A 17,694-nucleotide genomic window follows, 5' to 3' on the forward strand; every position below is an offset into this window, starting at 1 on the left:
AGATAAAATATACAAAATGAAAATCCACTCAAAATGTGGTCCTATAGGCCTAGACCAGATGTTAACCAATAAGCACTATCACCATAATGGGGCTGCTACATACAGATCCACTTTACTAATTCTCCCCCGTTTCTCACAGCGTGAAAATAATCCTGCTGCAACAGGACATGTGAAACATGTGGATAATAATTCATGGAAATCTCCGTAGGGGTTGACACATTGTTCATTAGGGAAAATCAAGTCTGACATTTTCAAGTGGAAACCACAAATCCTAGAAGCATCTTTAAACCTCAAATACACTAGCCTACAATTTGCACTTCCTGCTGCACAGGAAAATTATCCGCGATAACAGAACGATCAAATGAAGACAGCACACCCGCAGTCTACCTATTCACAAAGAAAGTAGAAAACGACATGTCATCAGTCCAATTAGTCCAGAAGATGCAGAACAGAATAAGCAATTCGTTCTGCAAAAAAAAAGAATGAAAATGTTTTTCTCCATCGCATAGTCCAGATACAGTGTGGAAAAAAAGTATTTAGTCAGCCACCAATTGTGCAAGTTCTCCCACTTAAAAAGATGAGAGAGGCCTGTAATTTTCATCATAGGTACACGTCAACTATGACAGACAAAATGAGAAGAAAAAAATCCAGAAAATCACATTGTAGGATTTTTAATGAATTTATTTGCAAATTATGGTGGAAAATAAGTATTTGGTCAATAACAAAAGTTTCTCAATACTTTGTTATATACCCTTTGTTGGCAATGACACAGGTCAAACGTTTTCTGTAAGTCTTCACAAGGTTTTCACACACTGTTGCTGGTATTTTGGCCCATTCCTCCATGCAGATCTCCTCTAGAGCAGTGATGTTTTGGGGCTGTCGCTGGGCAACACAGACTTTCAACTCCCTCCAAAGATTTTCTATGGGGTTGAGATCTGGAGACTGGCTAGGCCACTCCAGGACCTTGAAATGCTTCTTACGAAGCCACTCCTTCGTTGCCCGGGCGGTGTGTTTGGGATCATTGTCATGCTGAAAGACCCAGCCACGTTTCATCTTCAATGCCCTTGCTGATGGAAGGAGGTTTTCACTCAAAATCTCACGATACATGGCCCCATTCATTCTTTCCTTTACACGGATCAGTCGTCCTGGTCCCTTTGCAGAAAAACAGCCCCAAAGCATGATGTTTCCACCCCCATGCTTCACAGTAGGTATGGTGTTCTTTGGATGCAACTCAGCATTCTTTGTCCTCCAAACACGACGAGTTGAGTTTTTACCAAAAAGTTCTATTTTGGTTTCATCTGACCATATGACATTCTCCCAATCCTCTTCTGGATCATCCAAATGCACTCTAGCAAACTTCAGACGGGCCTGGACACGTCTGGCACTGCAGGATTTGAGTCCCTGGCGGCGTAGTGTGTTACTGATGGTAGGCTTTGTTACTTTGGTCCCAGCTCTCTGCAGGTTATTCACTAGGTCCCCCCGTGTGGTTCTGGGATTTTTGCTCATCGTTCTTGTGATCATTTTGACCCCACGGGGTGAGATCTTGCGTGGAGCCCCAGATCAAGGGAGATTATCAGTGGTCTTGTATGTCTTCCATTTCCTAATAATTTCTCCCACAGTTGATTTCTTCAAACCAAGCTGCTTACCTATTGCAGATTCAGTCTTCCCAGCCTGGTGCAGGTCTACAATTTTGTTTCTGGTGTCCTTTGACAGCTCTTTGGTCTTGGCCATAGTGGAGTTTGGAGTGTGACTGTTTGAGGTTGTGGACAGGTGTCTTTTATACTGATAACAAGTTCAAACAGGTGCCATTAATACAGGTAACGAGTGGAGGACAGAGGAGCCTCTTAAAGAAGAAGTTACAGGTCTGTGAGAGCCAGAAATCTTGCTTGTTTGTAGGTGACCAAATACTTATTTTCCACCATAATTTGCAAATAAATTCATAAAAAATCCTACAATGTGATTTTCTGGATTTTTTTCCCTCAATGTGTCTGTCATAGTTGACGTGTACCTATGATGAAAATTACAGGCCTCTCTCATCTTTTTAAGTAGGAGAACTTGCACAATTGGTGGCTGACTAAATACTTTTTTTCCCCACTGTATGACGCAAGATCCATTTGGAAATGTGTATATGATATGATATACATGGACAGGAAAGGTAATTCTTGTTGTTTGTATACTGTGGAGTAATAAAATCAGAGTTATAATTTTGGATTATGACAGCGTAAATTAGTTGTGCTTAGCTCACAATTAATTCATAAATTGGGTCGTTCATAAATTGCTGTGGCATTTGCGTTCCTCACCTTTGCAACCATAAAAAACACTTTAAAATTACAAATAGTTACACCTCATACATGTTTTTGCTTATATTTAAATGTTTATGCACTGTTTAAAGTACTTAGAGTAAGCAAATTGGCTTGTCCCAGTAGTGACCCGGTAAAGTTGTAGTGGCATCCCATTGGGCAAAAACAGGTGGAATCAACTTTACCGGGTCACTACTGTGGCTCAGCGGTCTAAGGCACTGCATCGCAGTGCTTGAGGCGTCACTACAGACCCAGGTTCGATCCCAGGCTGTGTCACAACCGGCCGTGACCGGGAGTCCCATAGGGCAGCGCACAATTGGCCCAGCTTCATCCTGGTTAGGGGAGGGTTTGGCCAGGGGGGGCTTTACTTGGCTCATTGCGTTCTTGTGGCGGGCTGGGCGCCTGCAGGCTGACTTCGGTTGTCAGTTGAATGGTATTTCCTCTGACACATTGGTGCTTCCGGGTTAAGCGGGCGGGTTTTAAGAAGCACGGTTTGGCGTTTTGGGGGACGCATGAGACAAGATCATAATTGGATATCACAAAATTGGGGAGATTATTAATTTTTTTCTCACCCAACTTTTAACCTAAATCCAATGGTGAAATGTTTTGTTGATTTCACGTTGAATTTACAGAAGCCCTACATGTTAGTTAACAACTCAACCTAATTTAAATCAAAACTAGACAAACTGATGTATGTGCCCAGTGGGATGTCCTCTTAATAGTCTCTTCCATCTAACACATTTTACACAAAGGGCATTGTTACATGTTCTTAGTCATTGTGTATTTATTTTGTGAGTTCGCAGATGTCTCTTCAGACTTGATGCTAACTTCAAGTGAGTTCCACACAAATGACATTGAACTCCCTCCCCTGTATGAACCTTCATATGCACTGTCAGGTTTCCCTTTAGACTGAAGCATTTGCCACATTCGTTGCAACGATGTGGTTTCTCCTCTGTGTGAGTCATCATATGCTTTGTAAGGGTTCCCTTGTCGCTGAAGCATTTGCCACATTCTTTGCATCGAAATGGTTTCTCCCCTGTATGAGTCCTCATATGCAATATCAAGCTTCCCTTAATGCTGAAGGATTTGTCACATTCTTTACACGGATACGATTTCTCCCCAGTGTGATTTTGTTGATGCTGTTTCAGACTTCCTTTTGTTGTCAAGCATTTTCCACACAAATCACATTTAAAAGCCGGCCCTGTATGAGTACCCATATGATTTTTCAGGTTATTCTTGTGATTGAAACATTTGCCACATACGGTACAGCAATGTTGTCCCTCCTCCGTGTGAGTCTTCATGTGCCGGATCAGGTAGCAGTTCAGGACAAAACCTTGTCCACATATGTCACACATGTATGGTCTCTCTTCACTGTGCCTATTTTTCCCATGCATTCGTAGACCACCTCTTGTCACAAAGCATTTTCCGCAAACATCACATTTCAGATCAGGCAACTCCCTGGATTCTTTCATTGGCCGTCCTTTTCCTCTCTTTGATTTAAGAGGCTTTAACCCTGACAATCGTATTCTATTCTCCAGATTTACTATTACATTATCACTTTCACTGTTGTCACTGTCAGAGGGGGGCTCATAGTCACTGGTTGATTCGGACTCGCCGTAGCTCTCGCCATCAGATTCTGTCCGGTTCTCTACAGTTATGATGTTGATAGAGTTCCATATAGACTCTTCGGCATCAGACTCCTGCGGCCCCAGACAGGCGCTCCATTCCTGCTCACAGTGCTGCTGCTCAGGGTTAACCTCCTCTTCAGTGAGAGTGAGCTGCTGGAGGTCTGGGGGTAAGGAGAAAGGAAGACATTTTATGAAAACTTCAACGATGAAGAGACAAATAGTGCTAGTAACTAAAACGGTGGGACAGTGACCACCTTTTCTGCTTTCATTTATGGTATCCAGCCCCATATTGTTTTCAATGGGATTCAAAATGGTATAATCCAATTCATGAAAAACGCAGTCATTTAAGATAGGCCTATATCTAAAATAATATTTGGATTTGTGGATTAATTTATAGTCGATGCCTGTTATAAAAATATTTAATGCTCAAGAAGTAAGACATCTCAGAAAGTTAAAAAAAGTATAATGTGAACTACAACTCCCACTAGTTCTGTTTGCGTGCTGGATTACATGTCACACTCGAGTCGTTCGAGCAGAACACTCACAGGTAAGGACCGCCGCCCGTAAGAACATATTATATAGATATTTTACTGAACATCGCCTGCATTGTGGGATGCACTCTTTGTCAATCTTTAGGGTGTTTTTTGTATTTTACCCACGCTAACGTGACCAGAGGTGACTGAAACAGGAAACAACTCTGCAGTGATTCAAAAGCTACAGTGGATACAAATTAAAGTTATTCCCCAAAAGTAACCACGTAAAACATGTTTTCAACCTGATAATCCTTAAATAGCAACATCACCATTAGAGCTTTGTGAACAGACATATGTCAGTAGCCTAGCTGTCCTGTGTCACTCAATCATAACAAATTATATTTCTTAGAAATTAAAGTTACATTTCACTGAACTCAAAAGTAGACTAATGTTGAGATATGTCAACATCTCAGGCAATCTGCTGTGTAGATCCAACTATATACCTCAATCCCAAATGAATGGAAAAGATCAGCACCATAATTTCCTGGTTTCCCTGGTTTGATTTGATTGTTATCTTTTCCATTCATTTGGGGTGAAGGCATAGAGCTAGATCTACAAAACTTGGTTTATACTGATAGAGTTCTGAACATGTCTGATGTAACGGAGGCTCCCCTATAGGTGGAGGTTTCAGTGAGGAGGCAGACAAGAAGTAGCAGTGCAATGTCCAGGGGCGGATGTTTATTTACAGTGACGTAGAGTAGTTGGCAAACTGTACACATGTACAACGGAAAATAACAAACAGGACGAGGAAACAAAGTGGGGGTAAATCAAATAAGTAGAGAGCTCAAAATAAACCAGGCCTCCATCATGCCTGAAAATATAGTGTACGCCAGCGGGAAACACTCTTTTCACAGCACTTCGATACCGACATGACTTTTCCGTAGCAGGTTAGGAGAACTTACGCAGCAGGTTAGGAGACTTAACGTAGCAGGTTAGGAGATGCCTATGGAGCTGTGAGGGGAACGGCACCTCCTTACCTTCAGGCTCTGATCAGTCCCTACACCCAAACGAGGACATTATGTTCTTCCACCTCTGGCCTGCTGGTCCCCCTACCTCTGCGGATGCACAGTTCCCGCTCAGCCCAGTCAAAACTGTTCGCTGCTCTGGCACACCAATGGTGGAACAAGCTCCCTCACGACACCAGGACAGCGGAGTAACTGACCACCTTCCGGAGACACTTGAAACCCTACCTCTTTAAGGAATACCTGGGATAGTATAAAAGTAATCCTTCTACCCCCCCCCCCCACAAAATATATAAAATAATAATACAAAATAAATAAAAAAGCACAATAAAAAATAAATAACAATAATAACATTTGTAAAGTGGTTGTCCCACTGGCTATCATAAGGTGAATGCACCAATTTGTAAGTCACTCTGGATAAGATTGAGATTGAGGTTAAGAAAAGGGTTAGGGTTAGCGAAAGTGCTCTCCTAACCTGCCATGAAAATCACTTTGTATCAAAGTGCCGTGAAAAGAGTGTGTCCCCTACGACCAGCATGGCACCTTACCCCTGTCTCTGTCTGGCCAACAATGAAATGGCAGGGTTTAAATACAAGTCCCTTAGGCCTCACCTTGGAATGTACCACTTTTGACCGATCACAACTAAATGGTCAAAATACATTAATGAAATGATCAATAACCATAAAAAGGTAATCACATTGACAATTCATAAATACACACACTTAAATAACAGTATTTGCATAAAGCATATAATAGCTTTGGGTAACACCCCCCCCCCCCCCGGGATTCAACCACATTATAGAGCCCAGTAGCACAGGATAAGTAGCGCTCCTGAACACAGCTCTGTTGGACACACCTCCAGATGCAGAGGAGCATCAACCTGGTCTCAGAGCATTTTGTATTACTCTAAATCAAATCAAATTGTATTTGTCACATGCACCGAATACCGTGAAATGCTTACTTACAACCCCTTAACCAACAATGCAGTTTAAAAAATAGAGTTAAGAAAATATTTACTAAATAAACTAAAGTAAAAAATGAAAAATACAAAAAAGTAACACAATAAAATAACAATGAAGGTATATACAGAGGGTACCGGTACCGAGTCAATGTGCGGGGGTACAGGTTAGTCGAGGTATTCTGTACCTAAATCCGCGACACTCCATTTAGTATGATATGTTATGTTTCGTATGGTATGTATTAATTTGTGGATGTCCATCATACATTTCGTATGGTATGTTACGAATTTGCAAAACGTATATGTTACAAATTCCAATTTGGTGTGGCTAACTTTAGCTAGGCGGCTAATATTAGCTAGACAACTAGGTGGCTAACGCTAATGTTAGCTAGCAGGCTGGCTGTTAGCTGGGTTAGGAGTTAGGTTAAAGGGTTACGTTTACGATGCTACATCTAGTCTATGAGACCAGGCTGGGAGCATTACAGAGTGGAACAAACAATTATCCTTTCAAATTACCCTTACCAGGTAAGTTTGCAAAAAATTCCTACCTTTAACATAACCAAAACATGTGCACTTGAATGGTAAAATGAATAAGCAAAAGCATGATTTCACAGAGTAAATTAGCGGAGCTTCAAGCAAAGGTTTGGCGTGCCCAAAACCAATTGAATGTCGGCATCTGACAAACATACATGCGTTTCTTTATAGATCAACATTAGCGGTACAGAGGGACCTCACAACACACATATAACATTTAATAAATTCATTTCATAAGCCAATGGGCCTAAACCGTTTCAATGTCTGGCTATTTTATTTGACAAGTCAGAACACAGGCACGGACTGACCCAGCTCCGTGACATCTGACAAACTCTCTTAGAATGACCATTGAACAGATTCCCAGATAGCAAACTGTACCATTAACCAAGAGCAGTGATCTGAGGGCTGTCTTCTTGATACGGTCTCTTCTACCTTCCATCTAACACATTTAACAAATTGCATTGTTACGTGTTCTTAGTCTTTGTCAATATTTCTTCTGTGAGTTTGGAGATGTCTCTTCAGACTTGATGCTAACTTCAAGTAAGTTCCACACAAATGACATTGAACTCCCTCCCCCGTATGTGTCCTCATATGCACTGTCAGGTTTCCCTTTAGATTGAAGCATCTGCCACATTCGTTGCAGCGATGTGGTTTCTCCTGTGTGTGAGTCATCATATGCTTTGTCAGGCTTCCCTTCTCGCCGAAGCATTTGCCACATTCTTTGCACTGAAATGGTTTCTCCCCAGTGTGAGTCCTCATATGCTTTATCAAGCCAGACTCACAGTCGAAGGCTTTGTCACATTCTTTGCACGGATGGGATTTCTCCCCAGTGTGATTTTGCCGATGCAGTTTCAGACGACCTTTTGTTGACAAGCATTTTCCACACAAATCACATTTAAAAACCAGCCCTGTATGAATATTAACCATATGATTTTTCAGACTTTCCTTGTGAAAGAAACGTTTGCCACATTTGGTGCAGCAATGTTGTCTCTCATCTGCGTGAATCTTCATGTGCCGGATCAGGTAGCGGTTCAAGGCAAAACATTGTCCACATGTGTCGCACATGTATGGTCTCTCTTCACTGTGCCGGAGTTGCCGATGCCTTTTCAGACTACGTGCCGTCGCCAAGCATTTTCCGCAAACGTTACATTTCAGATCCAACAACTCACTGGTTTCTTTCCTTAGTAGTCCTATTGGTCTCTCTTCACTGTGCCAATTTTGCAGATGCCTTCTCAGACCACTTGCTGTCTCAAAACATTTTATGCATACATCACATTTTAGATCAGGCAACGCCCTGGTTTCTTTCCTTGGCCGTCCTCTTCCTCTCTTTGATTTAAGAGGCTTTAACCCTGACAATCGTATTCTATTCTCCAGATTTACTTTAACATTATCACCTTCGCTGTTGTCACTGTCAGAGGGGGGCTCATAGTCACTGGTTGATTCGGACTCGCCGTAGCTCTCGCCATCAGATTCTGTCCGGTTCTCTACAGTTAAGATGTTGATAGAGTTCCATATAGACTCTTCGGCATCAGACTCCGGAGGCCCCAGACTGGCGCTCCATTCCTGCTCACAGTGCTTCTGCTCAGGGTTAACCTCCTCTTCAGTGAGAGTGAGCTGCTGGAGGTCTGGGGGTAAGGAGAAAGGATGACATTTGATGAAAAGACGTAACATAGTAAATGTAAATCCGGGACGTTTGGTATGGTTACATAAGACAGAATGTTCCTTAAGGCAAAAAACAAAATAACCCAAAGGTTTGAAGCTCATCACAGATAACTTTAGCATTTTAGCTAATTAGCAACTTTTCAACTACTTACTACTTTTTAGCTACTTAGCATGTTAGCTAACCCCTTCCCTAACACCAAACCGTAACAACTAGCCTAGCTAACGTTAGCCAGCTCGCTAGTGTTAGCCACCTAGCTAACATTAGCCACAACAAATTGTAATCCGTAACATGATACGTTTTGTAAATGTGTCACATATTGTATGTTTTGCTCATTCTTAACATGGATGGTGGACGGGGACATTCACAAATTAAAACTTACCATACCATATCATACTAAATGAAGTATCTCTGATTAACGTAAAGAATAATATGAAATGCTCTGAGACCAGGCTGGCTAAACATGTATGATATAGTCATTTCAGCGTTAATTAATTTGAATGAAAGATGCCTTCGGAAAGTATTCAGACCCCTTGACTTTTTCCACATTTTGTTACGTTACAGCCTTATTCTAAAATTGATTAAATTGTTTACTTTCGTCATCAATCTACACACAATACCCCATAATGAAAAAGCAAAAACAGGTTTTCATAAATGTTTGCTAATATATATTTTTTTAATAAAACTGAAATATCACATTTATATACTCTCAGTACTTTGTTGAAGCGCCTTTGGCAGCGATTACAGCCTCGAGTCTTCTTGAGTATGACGCTACAAGCTTGGCACACCTGTATTTGGGGAGTTTCTCCCATTCTTCTCTGCAGATCCTCTCAAGCTCTGTCAGGTTGGATGGGGAGCGTTGCTGCACAGCTATTTTCAGGTCTCTCCAGAGAAGTTCGATCGGGTTCAAGTCCGGGCTCTGGCTGGGCCACTCAAGGACATTCAGATACTTGTCCCAAAGCCACTCCTGTGTTGTCTTGGCTGTGTGCTTAGGGTCATTGTCCTGTTGGAAGGTGAACCTTCGCCCCAGTCTGAGGTCTTGAGTGCTCTGGAGCAGGTTTTCATCAAGGATCTCTCTGTACCTTGCTCAGGTAATCTTTGCCTCGATCCTGACTAGTCTCCCAGTCCCTGCCAATGAAAAAGATCCCCAAAGCATGATGCTGCCACCACCATGCTTCACCGTAGGGATGGTGCCAGGTTTCCTCCAAATGTGACGCTTGGCATTCAGGCCAAAGAGTTCAATCTTGGTTTCATCAGACCAGAGAATCTTGTTTCTCATGGTCTGAGAGTCTTTAGGTGCCTTTTGGCAAACTCCAAGCGGGCTGTCGTGTGCCTTTTACTGAGGAGTGGCTTCTGTCTGGCCACTCTACCATAAAGGCCTGATTGGTGGAGTGCTGCAGAGATGGCTGTCCTTCTGGAAGGTTCACCCATCTCCACAGAGGAACTGTAGAGCTCTGTCAGAGTGACCATCGGATTCTTGGTCACCTCCCTGACCAAGGTCCTTCTCCCCCGATTGCTCAGTTTGGCCGGGCGGCCAGCTCTAGGAAGAGTTGCGGTGGTTCCAAACTTCTTCCATTTAAGAATGATGGAGGCCACTGTGTTCTTGGGGACCTTCAATGCTGCAGAAATATTTTGGTACCCTTCCCCAGGTCTGTGCCTGGACACAATCCTGTCTCTGAGCTCTACAGACAATTATTTCGACCTCATGGCTTGGTTTTTGCTCTGACATGCACTGTCAACTGTGGACCTTATATAGGCAGGTCTGTGCCTTTCCAAATCATGTCCAATCAATTGAATTTACCACAGGTGGGCTCCAATCAAGTTGTAGAAACATCTCAAGGATGATCAATGAAAACAGGATGCACCTGAGCTCAATTTCTAGTCTCATAGCAAAGGGATGCACCTGGTCTGAATACTTATGTAAATAAGGTATTTCTTTTTTATTTGTAATACATTTGCAAATATTTCTCAAAACCTGTTTTTGCTTTGTCATTATGGGGTATTGTGTGTAGATTCCTGAAAAAATTATTTTTACATACATTTTACAATAAGGCTGTAACGTAACTAAATGTGGAAAAGTCAAGGGGTCTGAATACTTTCCGAAGGCACTGTACAATGGTATACCCTGAAACTGTAATTCTGCACACAGTGTACAGTATGCTATCAACATTTGTGCTGCAACAGTAAAATACTAATTCAAATTTAAGACAAAATGGCCTAAAATATAGAAAATGATTGACAAATTAACTCAGTCTTCTTTTTTGAAGTAGGCCTACATTTTCTATAGGGTTGTTCCGTTCAACTTTGAGGTCAACTTTGAGCACCTCTATCTCCTAAATGTTTTGGCATTCAGGTACAAAAAGTAATTTTCTGACCACTCCTACCATGGGCAAATATGTATGGAAAGTTTTGTTCAAATCAAAAGGTGTGCGGTCAAAAAGTGATTGAAATCAAACGGAACGACCCTAAAGCCACATTTCCTGACAGTATTTCTGGCAAAATTATATATTGTAATTGCAATATTATTGAGCAGATAATGATACTTGGCTAGCTAGCAGAGCTAACATCACATATTTTATTCTAGTCAGTTGCTACAGCTGCAGCCAAATACACAAAGGAAGGTGTTCCTAATATTGAGTTGCACCCCCTTTTGCCCTCAGGACAGCCTCAATTCATCGGGGCATGGACAGGGATGCTGGCCCATGTTGACTCCAATGCTTCCCACAGTTGTTAAGTTGGCTTGATGTCCTTTGGGTGGTGGACCATTCTTGATACACACGGGAAACTGTTGCGCGTGAAAACCCCAGCAGCGTTTCAGTTCATTATACACTCAAACCAGTGTGCCTGGCACCTACTACCATTCCCCATTCAAAAGCACTTAAATTTTTTGTCTTGCCCATTCACCCTCTAAATGGCAAACATTCACAATTGTCTCAAGGCTTAAAAAAATGTTTTAGCGTGTCTCCTCCCCTTCATCTACACTGATTGAAGTAGATTTAACAAGTGACATCAATAAGAGATCATAGCTTTCACCTGGATTCACCTGGTCAGTCTGTCATGGAAAGGTGTTCCTAATGTTTTGTACACTCCACAAACAGCAGTTGTTGTAGGGCACCCCCTCAAACATGAAAGAATTAGAGCAGTTTGCTTTTGAAGACTGGGACATTGCAAGCTCATTGATGGTTATGAGAAGCATTTGTCTGCAGTTATCGTCAATATTGTCTGGCTACAGCAAATATCTTCTCAGGATAGACGCTCTGAGGCATACGAGCTCAGACAGGTCGAATGGTGCCAGAGAGGATGGTGTGTTACCGCCAAAGACGGTAAGGTATGAAGATAGGCAGAAGCTGCTTCTACAATAGAAATCCCCGATCACGCTTGTAGGAAATGTCATGGCGACGTTGGCTAGCTAAGCTCATGCACAGAAACACGTCATCGAGTCTAACGGTCGTCTCGCATGTGCAGGCCATCAAATCAAAGGAACTCCTTCGATATAAAGTTGTCAGTTTGTCACTTACACAAGGTTGTAGTAATAACATGTTCAACTACTTAAGACATTGGCTCGAATCTAGGTTAGATTTAGAGAAAATTAACAACTAAATAATAATTTTTCACTTCGGTCATTGACTTCTCAAACCCCAAACCCCAGCCTAATCTGCTTGGTCTGCTTCGCAAGCGTTCCCAGAAGTCTCGCGATGTTGCGCCTCTGGGATTAGAAACTCTGTGTTACCGCAAGGCAAGGGTGTGTACTAGCTAGCGTGTTCTACAGCTGATGTGTACTATAGCTAGTGTGTACTAGCCATAGATAGACTCATCTTTGTATACCGTAAAAATTAATAGCCCAGGTGTTTATTTGCTTAAATCACTGAACACAACAGGCGCTTATTAGAGACAGGCTTCTATTTGAGCCAGGAGTCTATTTCCTTAATGCACACAGCATTTGCTCATTTGCATAGTGAATTGTTTAATTCCTGCATTAACTTCCAGCATTTTAATCAATTTCTTCATTTCCTGCACTAATGTGTTTTCCTTAGTATGCCTCTATTTAAAAAACAACAACAAAAAAACTTTTCCTTGACAGAATAATTATTCTCCTCTTACTGTGCATTTTCGGCAATTATTACTTTCATCAGACGATTTCTGGGGGTCTGTTCTCCCGAAGTTGTAGACTGTTTTTGTGCCAGTTAGCTGGCAGTTCTCAGCTGTTAGCAGCCAATGGCTTGCAGTTTCTTACTGGTAATAAAAACGGAACGATAGCCATCATTTTTCGAGTCATTTCTGAATTATTCAATGTAACAAATCAAACATTAATCCTCAAACAATTAATGGTAACCCCATAAACAATTCATTTAGACTAGGCGTTTATTTGAAACAGGCGTTTATTTGTTGAAATGTGTGCCATTGCCCGGCTATTAAAAGGGACAGCGTTTAATTGAAGTTTTACGGTATGTGCCATTATAGTGTCTGTGACAGCATGGGCAGTGCCATTGAGGCAATCTCCATTTTGTAGTAGTACATTTTCTTCTTCATGATTGGCTGATCCCTCCTGATGACCCGGTTGGACATGACTCCAACCGGGTCACCAGGAGGGATCAGCCAATGAAGTTGGAAGTCCCACCCAGTTGACTACATTAAAATGGTGGAAGCCCTCAATTGCGCTGCCCATGCTAATTCGGCCTTTTGGTCACTAGAGGCCTCTATCATTCTCTTTGTGTACAAGCTATCTAGCGTGTACTCTAGCCACAGATAGAACAATGATACAGATATTTCACTGGATGTATAATGTGAATCATCCACTTGGCGTTTCCACTCACTACCAAATATGGTAGTGAGAGGAAGCCCACTGGTGGGCAGTGGGAGAAGATGGAACTAAATGGATTTTGTGCGACATTCTGCAAATTTTCTCATCTATGAAACATTTTATCTCAATACAGTTTGTAGACTTTACCCTTTGCAAAAGTATTTAAAACTCACTTTGTTTAGGAGTGCAAAGGCGAATTGAGTTATTGCACACCCGCACTTCAGAGTAGGCGTTCCCTAACGGAAATATGCAGACGAGAGGGATTTGCTCCAGACACCCGACAGGGCCCTCATCCCCGTCATTCGCAGGAGAAAGAGACGGAGATATCGCGGAACGAGATCGGGGTGCCTGAAAAGGAGCCGACGACGAGTAGTTAATCTGCCTTTGCCATCGGTACTATTGGCCAACGTACAATCGCTGGATAATAAAGTGGACGAACTAAAAGCACATATATCCTACCAACCGGACATTAAAAACTGTAATATCTTATGTTTCACCGAGTCGTGGCTGAACGACGACATGAATAACATACAGCTGGCGGGTTATACACTGTATCGGCAGGATAGAACAGCAGCCTCTAGTAAGACAAGGGGTGGCGGTCTATGTATATTTGTAAACAATAGCTGGTGCACAATATCTAAGGAAGTCTTGAGGTTTTGCTCGCCTGAGATAGAGTATCACTCTATCTCTAAGAGAGTTTTCATCCATATTCTTCGTAGCTGTCTATTTACCACCACAAACCGATACAGGTACTAAGACCGCACTCAATGAGCTGTATTCGGCCATAAGCAAACAGGAAAACGCTCATCCAGAGGCGGTGCTCCTAGTGGCCGGGACTAATGCAGGGAAACTTAAATCCATTTTACCTAATTTCTACCAGCATGTTAAATGTGCAACCAGAGGGGAAGAAAACTCTAGACACCTTTACTCCACATACAAAGCTCTCCCTCGCCCTCCATTTGGCAATCTGACCATAATTCTATCCTCCTGATTCCTGCTTACAAGCTAAAACTAAAGCAGGAAGCACCAGTGACTTGGTCAATAAAAAAGTGGTCAGATGAAGCAGATGCTAAGCTACAGGACTGTTATGCTAGCACAGACTGGAATATGTTCCGGGATTCTTCCGATGACATTGAGGAGTACACCACATCAGTCACTGGCTTCATCAATAAGTGCATCGATGACGTCGTCCCCACAGTGACTGTACGTACATACCCCAACCAGAAGCTATGGATTACAGGCAACATCCGCACTGAGCTAAAGGGTAGAGCTGCCGCTTTCAAGGAGTGGGACACTAACCCGGAATCTTATAAGAAATCCTGCTATGCCCTCCGACGAACCATCAAACAGGCAAAGCGTCAATACAGGACTAAGATCGAATTGTACTACACCGGCTGCGACGCTCGTCGGATGTGGCAGGGCTTGCAAACTATTACGGACTACAAAGGGAAGCACAGCCGCAAGCTGCCCAGTGACTGCCCCAACAGATCCACAGATGATGCAATATCTATTGCACTCCACACTGCCCTTTCCCACCTGGACAAAAGGAACACCTATGTGAGAATGGTGTTCGTTGACTACGGCTCAGCATTCAACACCATAGTGCCCACAAAGCTCATCACCAAGCTAAGGATCCTGGGACTAAACACCTCCCTCTGCAATTGGATCCTGTACTTCCTGACGGGCCGCCCCCCAGGTGGTAAGGGTAGGTAACAACACATCCGCCACGCTGATCCTCAACACGAGGGCCCCTCAGGGGTGCGTGCTCAGTCCCCTCCTGTACTCCCTGTTCACTCATGACTGCATGGCCAGGCACGACTCCAACACCATCATTAAGTCAGAGACCTGGCTGGGTGGTGCCAGGACAACAATCTCTCCCTCAACGTGATCAAGACAAAGGAGATGATTGTGGACTACAGGAAAAATAAGAGGACCGAGCACGCCCCCATTCTCATCGGCGGGACTGTAGTGGAGCAGGTTGAGAGCTTCAAGTTCCTTGGTGTCCACATCACCAACAAACTAACACGGTCCATGCACACCAAGACAGTCGTGAAGAGGGCACGACAAAACCTATTCCCCCTCAGGAGACTGAAAAGATTTGGCATGGGTCCTCAGATCCTCAAAAGGTTCTACAGCTGCACCATCGAGAGCATCCTGTCTGGTTGCATCACTGCCTGGTATGGCAACTGCTCGGCCTCCGACCGCAAGGCACTACAGAGGGTAGTGCGTACAGCCCAGTACATCACTGGGGCCAAGCTTCCTGCCACCCAGGACCTCTATAGCAGGCGGTGTCAGAGGAAGGCCCTAAAAATGGTCAAAGCCTCCAGCCACCCTAGTCAGACTGTTCTCTCTGCTACCGCACGGCAAGCGGTACCGGAGCGCCAAGTCTAGGTCCAAGAGGCTTCTAAACAGCTTCTATCCCCAAGCCATTAGACTCCTGAACATCTAATCAAATGGCTACCCAGACTATTTGCATTGCACCACCCTTTGTTGCTAAGTGAGGTTGATTTGATCAAATAATAGTTTCGTAATGCTTAAATTGTTATGAATGTACTGATATAAGTAGGACAAGTGACATCCTGGCAACTAAAAGAAAAAACACATTGAGTTGTTTTCGAGATGGTTATGCATATTCATGCATTGAGGCTAGTAGCATAGCATATCTCTCCATTGAATACTGGCGGTTGATGTTAACAACCCTCCTCAAAAAGGAATACAATAATGAGACAGACCGCTGTACCGCTTTGTGGACGACTTCCATTGTTAGGGCGGAGAGACATGCATCTTGTCAGTATATCCATAATCTTTGGCATAGCACACTTGACACCCTAGAACAAAGCTACTGACTCACGCGACCAACAAACATCTGCAGGTTGCACTCACACATTCAATCTTAGAAGCATGCACGTTGATGTTCGCAGACCGGGCGGCCTTAGCGTGCATTATCTGAAACTGGATACTTCTCGTTATCTTGGCCAAAAACTGTTTAACCAAGTACTAGCTCCTGGGTTCCAATCATTTGTTGATATTTAAGCAGGAAATCGACGCTTTGCAGCCTAAATTTGCAACCTCCAGTATGAAAAATGTATGTACTCACTAACTGTAAGTCGCTCTGGATAAGAGCGTCTGCTAAATGACTTAAATGTAAATGGGGGATGTTTTACATACGAGCCGGCGCCGGCGGACATACATTCCAGTTGGATGCAATGACAAACTACGTAAAAGGTAGAGCCATCTGCCGGCCGGAATTGTAATTTGGGCGCAACTGTATATGACTAGGCGAAATTATGTGCTACTCAAAGCCCCTTAAATGTAAATGACTATAACTAGGCTACAATGTAAAATGAATGTCAAATAGAGAGACGTTGTCACAAACCTGCTAATCTATGCAACTTTATCTCTGGTTTGAAAACCAAATCCAGCAGTCTTCGTAAACGTGCATTCGCCTGTTTCAAACGGGAGATTTCTTCCTGGTGTTCTGCAATCGTTTTTTTAACTAACACGGATATCTCCAAAGGAACTGCTGTTAATTTTTCGTTGAGAAACACATTGATCTGCTGTAGTTTAGACATTTCGGGGAGGAAAGGGATAGATGAGAGAATGTATTGTTATTTTGCAGTCACTACGGATCCGTGTTTGAGGAACAGGAAACGATGTGCTTCTTCTTCTTTACATTTGTTTGGCTGTTCGCAACCAACTGAAAGGTGCATACACTGCCACCTACTGTATTGGAGTGTGAGGCCGGTCACAGCCTACCTATACCACTTACAGTTGATGTCGGAAGTTTACATGTACATTTTTACATTTTTTTCATTTAGCAGACGCTCTTATCCAGAGCGACTTACAGTTAGTGAGTGCATACATTTTCATACTGTCGGAGGTTTACATACACCTTAGCCAAATACATTTAAACTCAGTTTTTCACAATTCCTGACATTGAATCCTAGTAAAAATTCCCTGTCTTAGGTCAGTTAGGATCACCACTTTATTTTAAGAATGTGAAATGTCAGAATAATAGTAGAGAGAATGATTTATTTCAGCTTGTATTTCTTTCATCACATTCCCAGTGGGTCAGAAGTTTACATACACTCAATTAGTATTTGGTAGCATTGCCTTTAAATTGTTTAACTTGGGTCAAACGTATCGGATAGCCTTCCACAAGCTTCCCACAATAAGTTGGGTGAATTTTGCCCATTCCTCCTGACAGAGCTGGTGTAACTGAGTCAGGTTTGTAGGCCTCCTTGCTCGCACACGCATTTTCAGTTCTGCCAACAAATGTTCTATAGGGTTGAAGTCAGAGCTTTGTGATGGCCACTCC

The 17,694-nt window shown here is 42.8% G+C and overlaps 1 protein-coding gene and 1 pseudogene across 2 annotated transcripts; both read right to left on the minus strand.

Moving 5' to 3' along the window:
• Positions 1–3,069: 3,069 nt before the first annotated feature.
• Positions 3,070–5,332, minus strand: LOC311138538 (annotated as a pseudogene). Its single transcript has 2 exons — positions 5,290–5,332; positions 3,070–4,089 (listed from the first exon to the last, which is right to left on the minus strand). The product of its transcript is annotated as an uncharacterized misc_RNA (transcript).
• Positions 5,333–7,225: 1,893 nt separating this feature from the next.
• Positions 7,226–17,001, minus strand: LOC311145059 (uncharacterized protein). Its single transcript, XM_084181247.1, has 2 exons — positions 16,753–17,001; positions 7,226–8,540 (listed from the first exon to the last, which is right to left on the minus strand). Exons 1-2 carry the CDS (start codon positions 16,946–16,948, stop codon positions 7,390–7,392), a joined length of 1,347 nt encoding a protein of 448 aa, XP_084037373.1. The 5' UTR covers positions 16,949–17,001; the 3' UTR covers positions 7,226–7,389.
• Between the last annotated feature and the right edge of the window lie 693 nt (positions 17,002–17,694).

This window comes from Coregonus lavaretus, assembly GCF_964263955.1.
Source record: "Coregonus lavaretus genome assembly, chromosome: 2".
NCBI classification, from domain to species: domain Eukaryota; kingdom Metazoa; phylum Chordata; class Actinopteri; order Salmoniformes; family Salmonidae; genus Coregonus; species Coregonus lavaretus.

Coding starts and splice junctions, on each gene's coding strand:
- LOC311145059 (XM_084181247.1), bottom strand. CDS start 16,948: ATGTCTAAACTACAGCAGATCAATGTGTTTCTCAACGAAAAATTAACA. Junction 8,541..16,752: donor AAAGTTGCATAGATTAGCAG/GTTTGTGACAAC, acceptor CCTTACCCCCAG/ACCTCCAGCAGCTCACTCTC.